Source organism: Capricornis sumatraensis, chromosome 4 (assembly GCF_032405125.1).
Source record: "Capricornis sumatraensis isolate serow.1 chromosome 4, serow.2, whole genome shotgun sequence".
NCBI classification, from domain to species: domain Eukaryota; kingdom Metazoa; phylum Chordata; class Mammalia; order Artiodactyla; family Bovidae; genus Capricornis; species Capricornis sumatraensis.
Genome location: NC_091072.1, coordinates 71,373,407 through 71,395,652, shown reverse-complemented (window position 1 = coordinate 71,395,652; position 22,246 = coordinate 71,373,407). Strand labels below are relative to the sequence as shown.

General features: G+C 43.5%; 1 protein-coding gene and 1 pseudogene across 1 annotated transcript; both read left to right on the top strand.

Annotated features, from left to right (window-relative positions):
• The first annotated feature begins 11,082 nt into the window (after window positions 1–11,082).
• On the top strand, window positions 11,083–11,960 carry LOC138078587 (3-hydroxyisobutyrate dehydrogenase, mitochondrial pseudogene; annotated as a pseudogene).
• Window positions 11,961–17,778: 5,818 nt separating this feature from the next.
• PRR13 (proline rich 13) lies at window positions 17,779–21,600 on the top strand. Its single transcript, XM_068971139.1, has 3 exons — window positions 17,779–18,392; window positions 18,745–19,109; window positions 20,400–21,600. The coding sequence occupies exons 1-3, from the start codon at window positions 18,374–18,376 to the stop codon at window positions 20,439–20,441; spliced, it is 426 nt and encodes a 141-aa protein (XP_068827240.1). The 5' UTR covers window positions 17,779–18,373; the 3' UTR covers window positions 20,442–21,600.
• The last annotated feature ends 646 nt before the right edge of the window (window positions 21,601–22,246 follow it).

Genomic DNA, 22,246 nt, shown 5'->3' with positions numbered 1-22,246 from the left:
GATTCTCAAGAATCTTCTCCAGCACCACAGTTCAAAAGCATCAATTCTTGCTCAGCCTTCTTTATGATCCAACTCTCACATCCATACATGCTGCTGCTGCTAAGTCACTTCAGTCGTGTCCGACTCTGTGCGACCCCATAGATGGCAGCCCACCAGGCTCCCCCGTCCCTGGGACTCTCCAGGCAACACTGGAGTGGGTTGCCATTTTCTTCTTCAATGCGTGAAAGTGAAAAGTGAAAGTGAAGTCACTGAGTCGTGTCCAACTAACCATAGCTTTGATGATATAGACTTATGTCAGCAAAGAGATGTCTCTGGTTTTTAATATGTTGTCTAGGCTTGTCATAGCTTTCCTTGTAAGGACCAAGCATCTTTTAATTTCATGGCTGCAGTCACCATCTGCAGTGATTTTGGAGCCTAAGAGAAGAAAATCTATCACTGCTTCTACTTTTTCCCCTTCAATTTGCCATGAAGTGATGGGACCAGATGCCATAATCTTAGTTTTTTGAATACTGAGTTTTAAGCCAGCTTTCGTTCTCCTCTTTCACCCTTCATCAGAGGCTCTTTAGTTCCTCTTCACTTTTCTGCCATTAGAGTGATATCATCTCCATATCTGAGGTTGTTGATATTTCTCCCGGCAATCTTGATTCCAGCTTGTGATTCATCCAGCCCAGCGTTTCACATGATGTGCTCTGCATAGAGGACTTCCCTGGCGGCCACCTATTTTCCCCATAATTTAGTTTCAACAGCACTCCTTGAATAATCTTTAAACCTAAGTTTCATTCTGTCTTGCCTCTGCTCAACAGTCCACTTGGCTTTTTCATGACCATGCTGTGAACACTATTTACAGAGGAGGAAACCAAGGGCTAAGAGAAGTTTAGAATGTGTCCAAGGTCATACAGACTTTAAATAACAAAGAAGGGATTTTCAGCCATTAAAAGTGAAGTTTATGCTGGAAATAGAACTGCCATATGACCCAGCAGTCCCACTGCTGGGCATACATACCAAGGAAACCGGAACTGAAAGAGACACGTGTACCCCAATGTTCATCGCAGCACTGTTTACAATAGCCAGGACATGGAAGCAACTTAGATGCCCATTGGCAGATAAATGCATAAGAAAGCTGTGGTACATATACACAATGAAATATTACTCAGCTATTAAAAAGAATGCATTTGAATCAGTTCTAATGAGGTAGATGAAACTGGAGCCTATTATACAGAGCGAAGCAAGTCAGAAAGAAAAACAGCAATATACTATATTAATGCATATATATGGAATATAGAAAGATGGTAACGATGATCCTATATGTGAGACAGCGAAAGAGACACAGATGTAAAGAACAGACTTTTGGACTCTGGGGGGGAAGGCGAGGGTGGGATGATTTGAGAGAATAGCATTGAAACATGTATATGATCAGATGTGAAACAGATCGCCAGTCCAGGTTCAATGCATGAGATAGGGTGCTCCGGGCTGGTGCACTGGGATGACCCTGAGGCATGGGATGGGGAGGGAGGTGGGAGGGAGGTTCAGGATGGGGAACACGTGTACACCCATGATTCATATGAATGTATGGCAAAAACCACTACAATATTGTAAAGTAATTAGCCTCCAATTAAAATAATAAAAAAGTGAAGTTTATGGAAACACCACAAGTAATTAGAAATAGATATTATATGAACATATGTCGACAAGCCTAGGGTTATGTTAAAACAAAGATAAACCTATGATCACAAGAAAAGCAAAAAAATACCAATTTTTTTCAAAATACCCAACCAAAACTGTCAAGATGATCAAAAACAAAGTCTGAGAAACTGGCACAACCAAGAGGAGCCTGAGGAGACACGTGACCTTTTGGATAAAATCCTGGAATAGAAGAAAGGACATTGGGTAAAAACCAAGGAAATATGAATAAAGTATGGAGTTAATAATCATGAATCCGTATTGGCTTATTTGGGTAACAAATGTACCATACTAACGTAAGAGTTATCAATAGGGGAACAGGGTATGGTGAATATGAAAACTCTGTATTACCTTCTCAGTTTTTCTGTAACTCTAAAGCTGTTCTGAAAAAATAAAGCTTATTTAAAAAAACAAAAACTGTGACTTGCTTCAAAACTGTGGAGAGGCCATAAATACAAAAAAAACAAGGGGAGGTTGTCGTAAGCATCGCGATGCTCGCCTGCAAGATGCTTGAGTGGGTGTGCTGTAATATGTTGCCCTGGAGGGGTCACCAACAGAAAACTCAGAGAACATAGATTATAAGCTTGGCTCTTCTAACTCTTAACTCTTAAAAGACTGTATTTATTTAATTTTCTCAGGAAGTTGAATGAATGATTCTCTCAAGTAATTTCTAACCCTACAATTCCACAACTCTATGATAAATATTAAAGTCCCAGTTTTAAAGATTACTTCACCAAAGGCAGTATGTAACTAGTATGCCATAGCCAGGATTAGTGATTCCATACTCATGGAGATGCAGTATACAAATAAATACACTTCTTATAAACTTAGAAGCAGAAATCTATGAATAGGATGCCTCACGGGAGGGAAGCCGTGTGGCTGAAGGCAGGGGCTGTGAACGATAGAAAAAGACTAATTTTTACTATCTTTTTTTAACCTCTTGAATTTTGAAATTTTTTTGCATATTTTGTATATTACAATTACATGTTTACTTACTACTTTATTTATTTATTTCTTACTAATTTAAAATGTCTATGCCTAACAACAAAAAAAAGACTGGATGGAAATATTCCAAAATAACAACTAGTGATTCTGTTTGGTGATGGGACCTCAAACGTAGTCTTCTTTTTCTTTCTACTTTTCTGTGTTTTCCAAGTTTTCTTTAAGTCTTATGAATTCCTTACAGGATCTAGGAAAAATATGTAAATGAATATGCTATCACCAGAAAAAATTCTTAGGGAAAAAAAAACCCCACAGGTCACTTATAGCGCCCTCCTTTGGCTCTAATGGACATGATCTGCAGCGTATTTTGTGCTTATTGATACATTGTTTGCTGAAGTTGTTTCATTTGTCACCGTCATATTCTCACCTAGTCTGTAGTGGGAAGCACGGAGAGCATGGAGGAGCAGAGTTTATATTCTTTCTGGTTTTGTTATAGCACCCAGTTCAGACTCAGGACATAGCCTGAGTCCTGAGCTCCTAACCTGGATCTGCCACTAACTAGGGTGGAATCTGCAATATGCCGTTTCTCCTCCCCACCCCCACCACCCCCACCACTTTTCCCTTTTTAGCAAGCAGGATCTTAGTTCCCTCACCAGGAATTGAACCCATGCCCCTGCTCTGGAAACGCAGTTTTTACTAGACCCACAGGGAAGTCCCCTGGCCCCAGCCACCTTTTTTTCTTTTGTCCTGTGCCATGGTTTAATGCCTTCACATACTGCCATAGGCCTGCCTACCTATAGTTCTTAGAGAGCGAGCAACAGATGTCTCCTGCTGCTTTATAGTTCTATAGTGCCTTCCTCCGGAGAAGGCGATGGCACCCCACTCCAGTACTCTTGCCTGGAAAATCCCATGGATGGAGGAGCCTGGTAGGCTACAGTCCATGGGGTTGCTAAGAGTTGGACACAACTGAGCGACTTCACTTTCACTTTTCACTTTCATGCATTGGAGAAGGAAATGGCAACCTGCTCCAGTGTTCTTGCCTGGAGAATCCCAGGGATGGGGGAGCCTGTTGGGCTGTCTATGGTGTCGCACAGAGTCGGACACGACTGAAGCGCCTTAGCAGCAGCAGCAGCAGCAACAACAGTGCCTTCCTCAGGCCTAGGAAAACAACTACAAATATTCTATATCTTCAACTCCTTCTCCGAATGTCCTCTTTTCTTTCCCCCACCCGTTAAAATGAACCTTGCTTTTCCTGGAGTGTTAACTGTTTTTTCTTTCACATACACTGGAGGAAGGTGGATATTTTCCTTGCTCTCTGTTGCTGCTTCTAGACCACTTCTCTTTCTCCTTAAAAATCCAAGCTTCTCTGAAATGCATGCCGTCAGACCACATGATCTGCTACTTTACCTTGTTGTGGTTATTTGCAGACCTCCTGGTCACTCGTGTATTTGTTGAATATTTTAGTATTTGCTCAAAGTCTTTTTCTTTTCATCATTACTTTTATCATCATTCTTAGTGACTTAAGTCACTATGTAGATAATCTACTTAATCCTTTCATCTTGACCTTTTTCCTTCCAACAAGATTTTCCCTTACCACCTTAGCCACCAAATCTGTTTCAAGCATTCCATTCTTTGGGTACCAACTCCTGCCTTTTCAGCTCAGTTACTCTAGAAAGCCTCTATTGGCACATCCAATCCATTCACCCTGTCACTTTTTCACTATTCATCTCATATCTTATGTTTTTTCTTCTTTGTTCAGTTTATCTTCCACGGTCTTTCATCATAATCGCTACACTCTCAACAGTCTTGCCCCTCTTTCCATTTCTCTTATATTTTGCAGGCAAACCCCATCCCAAGTTACATCCAGTTCTCTTCCTATTTCACAGCTGTACCCAAGCATTGGTGTTTAACTGGAAGAAGCTACCGCCTGTGCTGACCGGTCTCACTTTACATGTGGCCTATAGACTTCAGGTCAGCCCTCCATACTGACCGACAATCCTAATACAGTACCCTAGTTAATTCATTTGCACATTTTATGAGATCACTCTTTCTGACCTTCTTCCTCCAGCTCACTCTCAACTGATAATCTTACTTATTTCCCTGAAGACAAAAAAAGATCAGGAGCAAGCAGCAGAGTCACATTTTCCCCCTCACCAAATCTACCAATGCATTTACATCTAGATCTGTGGGCTCGGATTTCCCTCCTATAACAACAGTAACAGCTAACAGGGCTTACAGGGCTGCAGGGCTACAACAGTAGTCTAGGGCTTACTATACGTTCAGCAGTGTTCAGAGTCCTGCATATATTAAGTCACTTAATCCTCACTATGAATTAAGTATTATTATCCTTCACTTTAGAGATGGAAACTGAAACAGGGAAATTTCTTTTGAATTACCTTGTCCAAGGTTACAAAGAAAGTATTCTGGATTCAGAGTATAAGCAGATAGGGTAGGGGGATCCCTGGAGAAAGAGAACCAAGCATGACTTTCCTGACACAAGAGAAGTCCTTTTTGGCCTAAGCCATTTTGTGATCTAACCTTGGCCCCAGTGCTTGTCCTTGAACAGGTCTCAGTATTCAATTCTCTTAAGGGAAGTGAGGGAATGTAGGAATGAAAGAAAAGCAGTCAAGAAACAATAGTTCAGGGTGTAAGTACCCTGGTAGTCCAGTGGCTAAGACTCTGTATTCCCAATGCAGGAGGCCTGGATTCAATCCCTGGTCAGGCCACTAGATCCCACATGCCATGATTAAGAACTGGTGCAGCCAAATAAATAAATATTTTTTTAAAAAAGAAACAATAATCCAGGGGTAAAACAGAGTCCCAGTTCCTCGTCAAGGGGCATACGTAACAATCTGATACACAGCTTTGAGTTCTGCCGGCTCCCACCAAGGTGGAGAATGGACTAATGATGTTGACCTTTTCTGACCCTTATGACTTCAACCAACTAAAGCTTGGACTCTGTCAACCTTTGCCCCACTTCTATGCTGAACTCTCCTCTGTTCACACCCCTTCATGAATATGCATGTCCTCTTAGCTTAAAAATTCCCCAGTTTTGCAGTTCAGGGAAACACTACTTTGGGACAGATTCCCAGCGTTCTTCTTACTTGCTGCAGGCAATAAATCCTTCTTTCTTCGGCTTGGTTGTCTCCTTTGGCTTGACATCTACCGAGAGGTGAACCCAGTTTTCAGGTAACAAGAGCTCGTTCTTGGTCCTTCCCTGGTGGTCCAGCGGTTGAGCGTCCGCCTGCCAAGGCAGGTTTCGACCCCTGATCTGGGATGGTCCCACATGCCGCAGAGCAGCTAGGCCTGTGCGCCACAGCAAGAGAAGCCACTGCAATGAGGAGGCCGAGAACCTCAAGTAGAGAATAGCCACTGCTCGCCATGTCTTGAGAAAGCCCACGCGCAGCAACGAGGACCCAGCACACCCCATAATAAGTAAATTTAATCAAATTTAAAAAAGGAAATACACTACAATGGGAAAAAGTCTCTTCAGCAAGTGGTGTTGCAAAAGTTGGACATCTGCATGTAAATCAATGAAGTCAGAACACATCCTTACACCACACACACACACACACACACACACACGGGTCATTCTTTCAACCACTACATTGTATTAAGTGACCTGTCCTATCTAGGGTCAATGTTTTCTCCTGTAAACTTGAACCCCATTTTTCCTGGTGGCTTAGGAACTTTGCTCCTTCAGTTATCCCTTCCATTTTTCTCTCTACTGGATGATTCCCATCAGTTTAAAAACATGCTTTAAATTCTCCCATCTTAAAAAGTCCTTCCCAGACTGCCTGTCCTCTTCTTTTCCCCCCATCCTCTTATGATTACTGCTCCATTTCTCTGCTTCCTTGCCTACTAACACTGCTTGGAAGAATCACTTTTATTTGCTGCCTCCACCTTCTCACGTATCATTCTCTCCTCAAATTGTGGCAGGCAAAATTTCATCCCTAGAATGTCATTAAAACCACTCTTAAAAAAAATTCACTATTCTTCAAAATCCAGCGGCCAGATCTCAGTCTGCCTCTTACACAATTTATCGACAGCATTTAAACATTTGAGAGCTTCTTCCTCGAGTCCTTGCTTCATACTTTTCCTCAGATTTCCCACTTACTCACTGGGGAAGGGGAGAATCTGTATCCTTTCTGTATCCACTGCTCACTTTTCTTGCCAGCTTCTAAATACTGGCAGGCCAGAGTTCAAGTTCTGGGCCTTTTTTCCTACTCTGGCTACCCATGCCCCCTCGCCGACCTTATTAGCTCCTTTAGATATCCCACTAACTCTGGATTGTTTTCTCTTCAGACAAGACCTCTTCCCGAGCACCGAGCTGCCTTCTCAACCTTTCCACCTGGATATCTGATAGGCTTCCGAAACTTACCCTTGTCCAAAAATACGTACGTCTGTGCCTCCCCCGTCTGCATCTCAGAAAATGACACCAATTATTTCCCACTCAGTATTCTTGGGTTTATTCTTGACTTCTCTATTTCTTTCACCTCTACATCCAGTCCAAGCCTGCTAAGTTCTACCTTAAAAAAAAAAAAAGAACCCACTAAGTCAACTATACTTCAATTAAAAAAAAAATACCCAGAGTCTGGGGGCTTCCCTTGTAGCTCAGTTACTAAAGAATCTGCCTGCAATGCAGGAGATCCAGGTTTGATTCCTGAGTCAGGAAGATCCCCTTGAGAAGGAAATGGCAACCCACTCCAGTATTTGCCTGGAGAATCCCAGGGACAGAGGAGCCTGGCGGGCTACAGTCCATGGGGTCACAAGAGTTGGACACGACTTAGCAACTACACCACCACCACCACCCAGAGTCTGACCCTGCTGATCATCTCTACCACTTCCATCCAGGCCACAACCATTCTCCCTTGGGCCACAGCAGCAACCTCCTAACTGGGTTCCCTGCTTCACTTTAATCAGCTCTATTTTGTTCTTTTATTATACAGTAGCCATAATAATAATAATAGCAATTTCATAAATTATATAATAATGTTATTATATATGTATTTATATTCTACCTCTACCACCAAGATATTACCTCTATGAAGGCAAGGATTTTTTCTTTTGTGTTTTCACTCTGTCCCCAGTACCTGGCTAGCTTGAGAAGTATTTGTTGAATGAATGAATGACAGAAGCATGGTAAATCATTTAAGACTTAATGAATGAGCAATATGGGCTCTAAAAGCATTATTTAAATGCTTTTTAAATAATCTGAGTTTAGGGAATTCCCTGGTGGTCCTGTGGTTAGGACTCTGTACTTCTACCGCAGGGGGCATGGGTTTGATTCCTGATCAGAGAACTAAAATCCTGCAAGCTAGGCTTCCCTGGTGGCTCAGTGGCAAAGAATCTGCCTGCTAATGCAGGAGACATGGGTTCGATCCCTGGTCCAGAAGATCCCACATGCTGCAGAGCAACTAAGCCCAGGAACGACAACTATTGAGCCTGTGCTTAGAGCCTGGGAACCTCAACCACTGAGCCCACGTGCTGCAGTTATTGAAGCCTGGGACCCCTAGAGCCTGTGCTCTGCAATAAGAGATGCCACTGCAATGAGAAGCCTGCAGCAGACCCCATGCAACCCCCCACAACTGAAGAAAAACCCATGCAGTAAGGAAGACCCACCACAACCAAAAATAAATAAAATAATTAAAATTCCGCAAGCCGCACAGTGCAGTCAAAAAAAAAAGAAGAAAAAAGAAATCTGAGTTTCAATCTGAGGAAGAATTTCCCAACTAGCAGGTAAGTGAAGAGAGGTATGGAGGATATTGGCAATCTATAAGGGCCCTGCAGGGAGATTAAAAATCATCCTGAGTGAAAGTCGTTTAGTTGCGTCCGACTCTTTGTGACCCCACAGACTATACAGTTCATGGCATTCTCCAGGCCAGAATACTGGAGTGGGTAGCCTTTCCCTTCTCCAGAGATCTTCCCAAGCCAGAGATCGAACCCAGGTCTCCTGCATTGCAGGCGGATTCTTTACCAGCTGAGCCATAAGGGAAGCCGAAGAATACTGGGAATCACCTGAATCTAACAGTAATAGTTCTTAATATAAGTGAGAATCATGATACTACTACATGGTAGCATATAAGTGCTTATTATGTGACAGATACACAATTATCTCATTACAACCCTATGAGGCAGGTACAATTGCCACTGTTTTACAAAAGAGGAAACTGATGATCCAAGGGGTTAACTTATTCAAGGTCACACCTAAGTGTCAAAGTTACGATTTGAATCCAGGTCTGTCTGACTGACTCCAGAACCATCATGCTCTATTCCTCCATTTGCTCATTCATTCATTCATGTAGTTATTTAACAGTTCATTCATTGATACCCTCCTATGTACCAGGCACTGTGTGAACTGTTAACTGTGAAGTGTCCTTCCTTTCAAGAAGCTTACAGTTGAATGCAGGAAGCTAACATAAAGTAATTACTCATTCATGCATGATTATAAGCTGAGATAGATATGCTAAAGGAAAGGCAAGGATCTACTTAGTGGCTACAACAAAGGAGTTTACCTGACTAGAGTATCAAGGAGGCTTCCCTGAAGAAGTGATCCTGGAGCTGAGAGCTGATGAATGAGCAGGAGTTAAGTAGGAAAAGTGGAGAGAAATGGGGAGAGCATTCCAGGCTGCAGGGGCAACAAGTGAGTGCAAAAGCCCTCCTGCAAAAGGAACCAAGATTTTCTGCAGGGAAGAAAGAGGCCTAGGGACTGAAGAGCAGAGAGCGAGGGGTGAGCAGTATGAGAGGAGAGCAGAGAGGCTGTAGGGTCAGACCACCACAGACATCGCAATAATAAGATGCTGAGTTTTTCAGGTTTGACAAGTTGGAAGAAACAGACACTCACAGAGCTGGTGAGAAGGTGAAAGTGAAAAATGAAAGTGTTAGTTGCTCAGCCATGTCCGACTCTTTGTGACCTCATGGACTGTAGCCCGCCACGCTCCTCTGTCCATGGAATTCTCCAGGCAAGAATACTGGAGTGGGTAGCCATTCCCTTCTCCAGGGGATCTTCCCAACCCAGGGCTGGAACCCAGGTTTCCTGTATTGCAGGCGGATTCTTCACTGTCTGGGCCTCCAGGGAAGCCTGGTGGGAAGTAAATAAATAAAACCTCTAGGGAGGGTAATTCATCAATATCTATAAAAAGCCAAAATATGTAAAATGATGTATCAGGGTTATTTATTTCAGCATTGTTTTTAGTAGCAGAAGATTGAAAATAACACAAATCTCTCTTGGTTGGTTAAACTGATTATGGTACACCATAGAAAAGAATAAAATGTAGTTGTGAGAAAGAGTGAGGACATACTCTCTACTGATATAGAAACATCTCCAAGATATATTTAGTGGGGGAGAAAAGTTGCAAACTAAACTCTGCATAGTTTGTTGTTTGTACATTTAAAAGAGGGGATATAAATTTATGTCACCATTTGCTTGATTGTAATGAAGAAACTGTGGAAATGTATACAAGAAACCAATTATGTGGTTATGTGTGTTATGTGAGTTGGGAAGGTTGGGTAAATGGAGAACAGGAGTGAAAGACTTTTCCCTTTATACCACTTGGTCCTTTTTGGTTTTCTAACATATTACCTATTCAACAAAAATGAATACATTCATGTAAAAATAGTTTCAACCTTTGTCTAAAGGATAATGCAATGCCGCTGAAGAATTTTAAGTAGTAGGGTGATGTCAGAGTTGGCTTTAGAAGACCATTTCCAAGGTTGAAATGTGGAGAATGAATTGAAAGAGGGCCAGAGTGGATGCTGACAGGACAGTCAATGAGACACCACTTCATACGCACTAGAATGTCTATACCAATAAAGACAGACAGTAACAAGTGTTGGCACAGATGGGGGGAAATTGGAACCCTTATACATGGTTGGTGGGGATATAAAATGGTGTGGCTATTTTGGTAAATAATTTGGCAGTTCCTCAAAAATGTTAAACAAAGAGTTACCATATGACCCAGCAATTCCTCTCATAAGTAAATACCTAATAGAATTGAAAACATATGTCAGTGCTCATGGCCCTTGCACCCTTGCAGTTAGTGGGTGAGCTGGGGCAGCAAGGCAGCCTCTTTATAGCTCTGTGGAGTGCCTCTAGCCTCCCTACTGGAGTCGCTGGCAAGGGCCAGCCTTGCAGTGGTGTTTTCTACATCAATGGCTCCAGCTGGATTCATTGGACTAGGCAAATGGGGCATCCCATGGCAAAAAAAAAAAAAAAAAAATCCCATGGACATGGCTGCTGCTGCTGCTGCTAAGTCGCTTCAGTCGTGTCCGACTCTGTGCGACCCCATAGACGGCAGCCCACCAGGCTCCCCTGTCCCTGGGATTCTCCAGGCAAGAACACTGGAGTGGGTTGCCATTTCCTTCTCCAAGGCATGAAAGTGAAAAGTGAAAGTGAAGTCGCTCAGTTATGTCCGACTCCTAGCGACCCCATGGAATGCAGCCTACCAGGCTCCTCCATCCATGGGATTTTCCAGGCAAGAGTATTGGAGTGGGGTGCCATTTCTTGTTATTTATGATATGTTTCCTGATGCATGCAGAGAATTTCTAGATGCAAGTGAACAGGTAGTGTCTTCTCCCGCAGATGTAGCCGGCAAGGACGGAATTATTACAATGTTGCCCACTAGTATCAATGCAATAGAAGCTTATTCTGGAGCAAATGGGATTCCAAAAAAAGGCAAGTAAGGCTCACAGAGTTGGACACGACTGAAGCGACTTAGCAGCAGCAGCAGCAAGGCTCACTACTAACAGACGCTAGTACTACTGATCCTAGTTTGGGAAGATTTGGCCAAAGAAGTTGAGAAAATGGGAGCAGTTTTCAGGGTTGCCCCGTTTCTGGTGGTGTGGAAGCTGCGCAGTCTGGGAACCTCACGTTTATGGCGGGAAGTGTGCTATGCTCAGTTGCTTCAGTCGTGTCCTATTCTTTGTGACGCTATGGCCTGTAGTCCACCAGATTCCTCTGTCCATGGGGATTCTCTAGGCAAGAATACTGGAGTGGGGTGCCATTTCTTACTCCAGGGAATCCTCCTGACCCAGGGATCAATCCCGTGTCTCTTATGTCTCTACTGTTGGTAGGTGGGTTGCCCAAGAGTTGCTGGGGAGCAAGGATTCCAGTGCGCGCTATTGTGGAGCCCGTGGGCCTGGGCAGGCTCCGAGGATCTGCTACAACATACTGTTAGCTATTGGTATGATTTGAAACTGCTGATGCTATGAATCTGGGAATCAGGTTAGGACCTGACCCAAAACTATTGGCCAAAATCCTAAATGTGAGCTCAGGACAGCAGTGGAAACCAAACTCTATCTCGGAACCTCTTTATCTTGCTCACTCTGCAAGTAAATAGGTCTGCCTGTTTTCAATTGTTTAGGTCACAGTAAACCCTGGGATTTTTTCTCACCCATTTTTAGCTGCTTATTCTTTTTTTTTTTTTTTTTTGCTTATTCTTTTTTAAATCTATTTAGCAAATATGTAATACCTGAATTTTTTTCCCCTGTAACCCACTAATGATCCCTTGCTAACTAGCTGATTGGCTTTTTCAAAAATTTGAGAACTTCTCTGGTGGTATAAGGATCCCCCTGCCAATGCAGGGGACACGGGTTTGATCTCTGGTCGGGGAAGATTCCACATGCTGCGGAGCAACCAAGCCCAAGTGCCACAACTACCAAGCCTATGTGCTGCAACTGCTGAAGCCGGTGCACCCAGAGCCTGTGCTCCACAACAAGAGAAGCCACCACAATGAGAAGCCCGTGCACCACAGCAAAGAGTAGCCCCGGCTCACCGCAATTAGAGGAAGCCTGAGTGGGGGGACGAAGACCCAGCACAATCAAACAAATAAAAGATCCCGAGCATCTTTAAGTAAATTGTTGCATATTTCAATTACTACAATTTACAAATCAAACCTATTTTTTTCAATACAATAAAACCCATTTTAGAGGGAAGAAAAGAAGTTGCCACGAGAGAAGGAGTCAGAAAAAAGGAAGGTATAGTGAATGCCCTATGTCCCTCAGAAAGTCTGTCCCCGTTGCAGTGTTCTTGCATTGCTGCTGCTGTTCAATCGCTCCGTCGTGCCTGACTCTTTGTGACCCCATGGACTGCAGCACGCCGGCCTTCCCTGTCCTTCACTATCTCCCGGAGTTTGCTCAAACTCATATCCATTGAGTCAACGATGATGCATTACTGAGGTTACTGATTTATTTTCTAGGAGTTGATAAAGCAAGAGAATGCCTTGCTGTATGTTATATAATTTGGACTCTGTTACGTTTATCTTGGTGTGTCCCTCTTGTAACAACTCCCAATACTTCGCAAGCTTGTTTTTTATATATTTGCTTCCTTGTACATTCTTACTACATATTTTTGACTTCAAAAGGATACCTTTAGAACTATTTCAAAGCCAAGAATGATACGTGCTTTAGATAATTATTACATTATTCTAAATATAACCATATAATCTTGAATTCAAAAAAATTTCTGTGCGGATAATAAAAAGAAAACATATGGTCACACAAACTTGTCCACGAATGTCCACAGCACCAATGTACATAATAGGCAAAAATGTAAAAACAATTCAAATGTTCTTCAGCTAACGAATGGATAGCTAAATGTGGTATAGCTAAAGAGTAGGATCCTAGTCAGTACTTCCTTTATAAAAAGCAATGAAGATTCATACTACGTCATGGGTGAACCTTGAAAATATTATGTTAAGTGAAAGAAGCCAATCACAATAGGTCACATATACAATTTTCCATTTGTGTGAAATATATAGAATAAGACAATTTATAGCAAAATATGAATTAGTGGTTGCTTAGGGCTTGAGTAAAATGAGGGAGAGGTAAGGAGACAAATGAGGATTCACTATTAACAGGTATGATATTATTTTAAGGGGGACAAAAATCTTCTAAAATTAGATAATGGCGATGGTTACACAAGCTCATGAAATGCTAAAAACTATTGAACTGTACACTTTACATGGGTGAACTGTATGGTATACGAACTACATTTCAATAAAGCTACTTTAAATAAGAGACAGTTTTCAAATTTCCCCGGTGGTCCAGTGGTTAAGAATCCGTCTTGCAATGAAGAGGAACCAAGTTCAATTGCTGGTCGGTGAACTAAGACCCCACATGCCACAAGGCAACTAAGCCCACACACCGCAACTACTGAGCCTGGATGTTGCAACTACTGAAGCCTGTGTGTCTAGAGCCTGCGCTCCACTAGAGAAGCCACTTCAATAAGAAGCCCGTGTACCACAGTGAAGGCTAGCCGCCGCTTGCCACAACTAGAGAAAACCTGTGCGCAGTAACAAAGACCCAGTGCAACCAAAAAAGATACAATAAATAAATTATACATTCTAAGAGGAATCATGCCCATACAGACATAGCCATAATTTCTTCAAACTCAATGATCTTTCAAGAAAGAAAAAAATCAGATATAAATTGCCTTTTAAAAAAGTTCCAATTCATCTTAAATACTTAGTACAAGCCTGATATAAAAATATATCAAAATGTACTATGGTTATGCAAAACATAGTATTGTATGTCAAGTGTATTTCAATAAAATATATAGCAAAAACTTTTAATTAAAAAATTAAAAATCTATCAATTTTAGTTCAAGACAATAAACTCAGCATAAGATTTATCTTCATATTTTTGTACCTCACAAATTGGGGATGTAATATTTTCATTATGGTTTGAAGTATTTCATTTCCATACTATTTTATTCTTTGACTCAGAGTTATTTGGAAGACTTTCGCTTTTTTAACTTCCAAATATATGTTTGTTTTGTTGAATGCACATAAGCTCATGTGTCCAACACATAGTGAAGGCCAAATAAACCAGAACATTGGAGTTTGGAACAGAGAAAGGTATGTTGCTGAACTAAGCAAGGAGAATTGGTGGTTAGTGTTCAAAAAACCCAAACTTTTGTGAGAGTTTTTGGAGAGGAGTTTTTATAAGCAAAATTGGAGGCTAGGCCTGATTGGTTGGTGGTGAGGTAACAGGATGGTACTGCACGAATGTTGTGCTCAGAAGAAAGTTACCATTCTTTACCTGGTTGGGGGGCTTATTTCCTATAGAAAAACTAAAAAATAAATTGTTATGTATTTCCCTTGAGGAGAAACCAGGGCTCTGCTTTATGACTGCACTATTGTTTTTTAACAGCTCCTCCTTTGTTTCTGCATTCTCTCTCTTCCCTGATTAGTAACTGTTTGAATCTGCCCTTTGGAATTCAGGGACAGTCTAGGAAGCTGAGTGCTTCCCAGGCGGCACTAGTGGTAAAGAACCCGCCTGCCAGTGCAGGAGGCATAAGATATGCAGGTTCGATCCCTGGGTTGGGAAGATTCCCTGGGGGAGGGCACAGCAACCCACTCCAATATTCTTGCCTGGAGAATCCCAGGGACAGAGGAGCCTGGAGGGCTATAGTCCATAGGGTCGTAGAGTCGGGCGTGACAGAAGTGATTCAGCACGCATGCTAGGAAGTTGAATCCATTTTCCTACAAACAAGAAAAGGGGACCAGGAAAAGGCTTGTGGGGCCCCGCTCAGTTTCATTTGTATTTATATTTTACACTGTGGTCAAAGAATACAGTATGTATTACACAATTCTCAAGTTTGAATTGCATTTGTTGAGACCGATTTTTATAAATGTTTTACGTATGCTTAAGAGGGATAAGTAGTTTTTACTTTGGGTGAATGGTTCTACATGTTTATTAAATCAAGCTTGTTAAGTGGGTTACTAAAAAAAAAAAAAAATTGAGGCCATTGCAGCAGTCCAGTTAGGAGATGATGGTAGGGTAGGAGCAGAGAAGATGGAGAGAAGTATAGAGATTCCAGATTTATTTGGGAAGCAAAACAGACCCTTCCTGATGTTGGAGGGGGATGGGAGGAATGTGGAGAGAGCCATTAACGATGACTTTCTTGGTTTCTGGTTTATGCAATTTGCCAGATGCCAGATACATGAAATTTAAAAAAAAAAAAAATTTTTTTAATTTCTACCAGTTTATTGCCAGCAACCCATCTCCCTCCACCCTCATGCACGCATGCTCAGTCATGTAACCCCATGAACTGCAGCCCACCAGTCTCCTCTGTCCATGGACTTTTCCAGGCAAGAATACTGGAGTGGGTTGCCAAGATATATGAAATTGAGATAGGAAATCCTAAGAGAGATTCAGCTCAGTTCAGTTCAGTCACTCAGTCGTGTCTGACTCTTTGCGACCCCATGAATCGCAGCACACCAGGCCTCCCTGTCCATCACCAACTCCTGGAGTTCACTCAGACTCACGTCCATCGAGTCAGTGATGCCATTCAGCCATCTCATCCTCTGTCGTCCCCTTCTCCTCCTACCCCCAATCTCTCCCAGCATCAGAGTCTTTTCCAATGAGTCAACTCTTCGCATGAAGTGGCCAAAGTACTGGAATTTCAGCTTTAGCATCATTCCTTCCAAAGAAATCCCAGGGCTGATCTCCTTTAGAACGGACTGGTTGGATTTCCTTGCAGTCCAAGGGACTCTCAAGAGTCTTCTCCAACACCACAGTTCAAAAGCATCAATTCTTCGGTGCTCAGCCTTCTTCATATTAGACATCTATATTTCCCCCAAGAATGTTTCTTTGCTTTCTAAGGGGACTAAGAGGGCAACGGCAAATATTGAGGCTATGGGTGAGAGCATCTCCCTGCCATTCCTTAAGCCCTCTGCGTATGTATGTATATCTGTACAACACATCACAGTACAGTAAGTCCCCTATGAAAGAATGAGTTCCATTCCAAGAGTGTGTTCATAAGTCCAATTTGTTTGTAAGTTCAACAAAGTTAGCCTGGTTACCTAACTAATTTTGGCTATACAGGCTAACACAATAGGCTATATAGTAGTTTTTCGGTTGCTAAGTCACGTCCCACTCTTTGTAACCCCATAGACTGCAGCACACCAGGCTTCCCTGTCCTTTACTATCTCCTGGAGTTTACTCAAACTCATGTCCATTGAGTCGGTGATGCCATCCAACATCTCATCCTCTGTCGTCCCCTTCTCCTCCTGCCTTCCATCTTTCCCGGCATCAGGGTGTCTTCCAATGAGTCAGCTCTTTTCATCAGGTGGCCACAGTATTTCAGCTTCGGCATCAGTCCTTTCAATGAATATTCAAGGTTGATTTCCTTTAGGATTGACTGGTTTGATCTCTTTGCAGTCCAAGGGACTCTCAAGAGTCTTCTCTAGGACCACAATTGGAAAACATCAATTCTTCAGCCTTCTTTATGGTCCAACTCTCACATCCATACATGACTATTGGAAAAACCATAGCTTTGACCGTATGGGACCTTGGTCAGCAGAGTGATGTCTCTGTATTGTAATAGGTTTATAATACTTTTCACACAAATAATACATACAAAAAATAAGGAAAATAAATTTAATCTTAAAGTACCTTGGAAATTATAGTAGTACAGTACAGCTGGCACACAGTAGTGGTAGAAGCTGGCATACAGTAGTACAACAGCTGACATACAGGAGCTGGCATCAAGAAAACAGGGAAGAAAAATTACTGACTGGAGGAAGGAGAAGGGGTGGCAGAGGGTAGAGCGGAGGGATTCGTCAGCAATAGGAGACAGAGGGCAAGCTGCATGTGACAGTGTACGCCAGACGCGTGAACCAACTTACTTAATTGGACACGTGAACACACGCACATTCACATCTTCGAAAGTTCACAACTTGAACGTAAATTCATATTGGAAGGGTGTGGCACCCAGTAGACTAACAGCTTAGAAGTCAAGGGTCGAATTTCCTCTAGGCACTTGGGGACCTCGCCCTGAAACTGCCCCAGCCTTCCCCTAGTTTATTTCTCTGAGCCCCGCCCACGGGGATTTCCGGCTGCCCTTTTGCACCCGCCTCTCCCTGAAGCCCTTAGCTCCGCCCCTACTGAAACCCTTGCCTTCTAGCCTAGAGAGGAATGGAGTGATTGACGAGTACGTTCTCCAATCCTAACGCAGAATGAACACATACTACCAATTAGACGGTAGCAGGGGCGGATGCTGAAGCCTACGGTGGGAGGGTTATCAGGAAGTGAGTGAAGGCTAAGGAGGACAAGTCCGCCCAGGCAGTGGTGTAAGGGTGACCGGACGTCTGGAAACCCCAGTCCTCTTCTTTCTCCATTCCTGGGTGAGGAGTCCCTTCGCAGCTGGGAGTCAGGATCTTTATTTGTCCTTTTGAATGGGGTAGGGGAGGGGTGTGTGTCTACTGTGAAAGCATTTGAGGATCTTTCCTGATTCTCCTAACTCCTTTCGCCTCAAGTCAGGTCCTTCTCTTAGCCTGGGGTGGGGGTCTTGTCCCCCGTCACTCTCCGCCGGGAGCGGTAAAGTGTTTAAGGTCTTTCCGCAGCCTCTGGGTGGTTAAAGTCTTCCGGACTCGGTCACGGAAAGGCAGATGAGTTTATAGGGAGTTTAGGTTTAGGTTTAGGGAGATTCGCGGACTCAGCCTCTCTCCCGACGAGTTAGAAGCCCCTTGCCGCGGCCAGAGCTAGTGCAAGGTGGAGGGGCTCTGGGAGCTAGGTTCCTGTGACTAGCGAATTAGGGATGGAATTAAGGTATTGGAGGCGAAAGAATGGGTGGAAAGAAAGATTTCTTCCGTGGAGGTCGTGGAAGTTCTCTAAGGGACTGCATAGAGTGGAGCCGGAGTCGTTGGAGTTGGGCCTGGGGCTTGGTCTCTAAAACCCCCATCCACTTGTGGGCCGTCAGCTGTTTGCCTTCATTTCTTTTTCCTCAGGCTGAAGGAAGCATCTGAACATGTGGAATCCCAATGCCGGTAGGTGTTTGGGGGATCGCTTCTCTTGCCCCAGCCCCTTTTCAGATGGGCCACAACAGGAGGCTTCTGTGTCCGTTTCGCCTCCTCCTCTCCACTAGCCCGCAGAAGCAAAGTCCTTTGTCGCTGACCCATCCTCTTCTCTTTCCCTAGAGTTCACTGTCTGTTTCTCCCCCGCCCTTCCAGGGCTCTTCCCTTTTCTCTCTCTCCTGTTAAGTTTGCCTCCCCTTCCCTTCATTCTCTTTCCTCACCTTCCCATTTGCCCTTAACTACTGAGTGATTCTTTTTGTTGTTGTTTGTTGTCAGAGGCTCTGGGCAGTTGTAATCTTAATTTATTCTTTGTTTCTTCCACCAGGGCAGCCAGGACCATATCCACACCCGCCTAACGCTGGGTATCCTGGAGGTTGCAATCCTGCCCATCCACCACCTGCCAACCCTCCCTTTCCTCCAGGCCCTTTTCCCACTCCCCCAGGAGCACCCCAGGGGAATCCAGCCTTTCCCCCTGGTGGGCCCTGTCATCCTGTGCCACAGCCAGGATATCCAGGATGCCAGCCCTCAGGTCCCTACCCCCCTCCATACCCACCACCTGGCCCTGGCATGTGTCCTGTGAATCCACTGGTTCCTGGTGTAGTAGGACCAGGAATAGTGATTGACAAGAAGGTGCACAAGAAAATGAAGAAAGCTCATAAAAAGAAGCAGAAACACCATAAGCATGGCAAGGTAAGTGCCCCTGGAGCCTAGCTGGGAAGGGGTGCCCCTTCAAAAGGACTAAGGAGGCAGGGGGAGGGCAAGGAATGGGGATTTTGAAGTCTTGAGGATGTGGGACAGTGACTCTGTAAAGGATTCCCACTGGGAAGAATCTGATAATCCTAAAAAATTTATTAGGCTTATTAGGCCTTGTATCTGGGAGGTGCTAGGCTGAGCCACAGAATGGATGTCAGCATCAAAAGTCTTTCTAGTTTGCCTTTCTCTTCCTAGAACTCCCCACCCCACCCCCACACCATGCTTGTTTTAGCAGGTTGGACACACCCACTGAGGTGGTCAAACATCAAGTAATAGAGTCAGTCCTTTGACAAAGCAAAGTCTTAAATAATAATTAACTTGTAATAATCTGGCCCTAGATCCTGGAGCTTCTTTCTCTCCTTCAGTGTTCTCAGGGTGTTGTTTTAGTTACATGGGCCCCATTGTTCTACTATTCAGTAGGGAAACTGAGGATGAGAGCAGTCAGTGACTCTCAGCCTCTAACAAAACCTGAGTTTCATGCTCAGCCCCAAGGCTAAATATCTTCACTCCAGAGGGTTGTTCATTAGCAAGGGTAAAAGTAGGTCTCAGGACAACTCTGGAAGGAGTGAACCAACCCTGATCTTGAGGAGGCCTTAATTTACATTTTTCTGCCCAATATTTATTTGCCTTATGGCTTTGGATGCTAACTCTAGTTCTCCATCTTTGGTTCTTGAGTGGAGACACTCAGAAATGGTTTTGATGACAGTTTTGATGGGAGTATATGTGTAAGAACCTTGACTAGGACTCTCCCAGCCTCCTCTCCCGCCTTCCTCACTTTCTCCCAGTTGGGACTTAGGAAAAAGTAGAGATAGGTGCACACACAGCTACTCATTCTACTTGCTTTTCTTAGTCTCCTAGCCACTAGGAATGTCCATGCAGCTAATAAATACTATAAGGGAGCAGCTGTTTCCTTGAACAGTTCTACTCTAGTGCCTATAATTTATTCCTTGCCTAGGCATTGGCTCAGGTAAAGAAAATTGGAAACTTTCTCCAAATGCAGTATATTAAATTCTGTGCAATGATTTAGGATGGTTTCATCCATTCCTGAATGCTCACTGCTGAAGGAAATCCTTGCTTTTGCTGTTTAAGGGACAGTCGAGTTGAAGACTCCTGACCTTCTTAGAAAGCAAAGGGCACTGGGGTGGAGGTATAGGGCACCACAGAATGTCCCATGAAGTAACAAAAGTCATTTGGATCTGATGTATCCTTTCCCCTTTCCCCTTGCAGCATTCCTCCTCCTCCTCCTCTTCCAGCAGTGACTCTGACTGAATACAGGGCCTGGACCCTTCCCTCAAGTCTCTCCAGTTCAGCTCTCCCATCAAGCTTCAGATGCCATCTTGTACTGGGGGAAATTAACTCTTGCTACCCCTTCCCCTCAACCCCTGCAATCTAAGCCTCATTCTGCTGTTCAGCATTAACTAGCTAGGACAAATCAGAAAAGAATTGCCACGGGCTAACAAAGGCCATCTTCTCACTGCTTGGATAGAACTTTTAGCTGATGAGTTTGACAGAACTGTTTTTTGAAGATGGTAAGATTTGAGCTAAAATACTAAAGACAAGTCTAAGATCTGTAAAATGTGATTTTTTTTTTCTTTTTACTTTCTTTTGTAATACTTATGATTGAGGAGATGCTGTGGACATTGAGTTATGGAAATGAAAAACGACCTGTACCTTTCTTATAATTGTAGCATGCTTGGGTGATTCAGTGGCAAATAAACATTTCCCAGCAGGCCTCTTATTCATGGCGCTCACTGCAAGGCTGATGGCAGGTCGAGCCCATTTGGTTGATGAGCTCTAACTGCCATTTTGAAAAGTAATCTCTGTTCTGTCACTCAGTATGCTGTCTCAGGTCCTCCTCTCACTCTCCAACTCTCAGTCCAAATAAAGCTGTTTCTCCTGGTCTCTGTTCACCTGTACCATTACCTTGGTTGGGCCTAGCACCTTCTACTAGTTCTGCTGCCCTAGAAAAAAATGAAAGGATAGATTTATCAAGCGGATGGTGGAGAGGAGCTGGGAAAGGCATGTGCTTAGGAACAGGGTCTAAAGCTCCACAGCATGTTTGGGAATCACAGGTATCCATCCCAGTTGGGGCTAGAAGTGTTTATTGAGGAAATTCTGTGTTCTGGGGCTGAAGGTACAAAGATTTAGAATGACACAGTCTCTGCCCTTCATGGCCTTTGAGAGCTAATGAAGCAGATGGTCGTGTGAATATATGAATAGGTTATTATAGTATTGTAAAAGTGATGAGACAGGGATCAAGCAGTGGGGGAGCAAAGGAAGGAGTGACAGTGCCACTGGGAAGTGAGTGAGGTCCTGGCTGGGCCTCAGGATGCATAGGGATTTCCCTGTTACAGATAACAAAAGCTAACACCCCCCGCCGTCCCCCGCGTTCATTATGCCCCAGGTACTCAGCGCTTTGCATTTGTAACGTGTTCATCTTCATGGCAGCTCTATGAGGTAGGTACTACTGATCCCAAGTTGAGGAAGAAGAAAACTTCAGTCAGGATTTGAACTTGGGCAGTGTGGGTTCTGTGTCTGTGCTTGTAACCCAGTGGGTTTCCAGCAGAAGAAGCAGTTTTGCAGAGGCAAAGATTTGTAAAAAGGTGAAGGATGGACGTTCAGGAATTCCTGAGCCTAAGATACCATATCAGAGCCTGATAGCAGGGAGGAGTGGACCTGAGCGATGTTTCTTAGGTGGGACCCACAGGGTTTAGGGATTTAAGCGTGGGACTTGAACAGGGAAGTTGTGTTTCTAGTTGACTGGGTTTCATCTATGACTTGTCCTGGGGGTGAGATATATGAAATACATGCTTAAATATATTAGATCTAGCTTCTAATTTTATTAGGAAATCCAAGACCAAGCTGAAGAAGGAAATGGCAACCCACTCCAGTATTCTTGCCTGGAAAATTTCATGGACAGAGGAGCCTGGTGGGCTACAGTCCATGGGGTCACAGAGTCAGACACGACTGAGCACCAAGACCTGATTTCCAGTGTCCTGAATTTTGGGGCCATTCTAAGGTTTTCTTCCTCTGTAACACTGTTTTCATTTATTTATTAGCACTTCCTTTTCCAG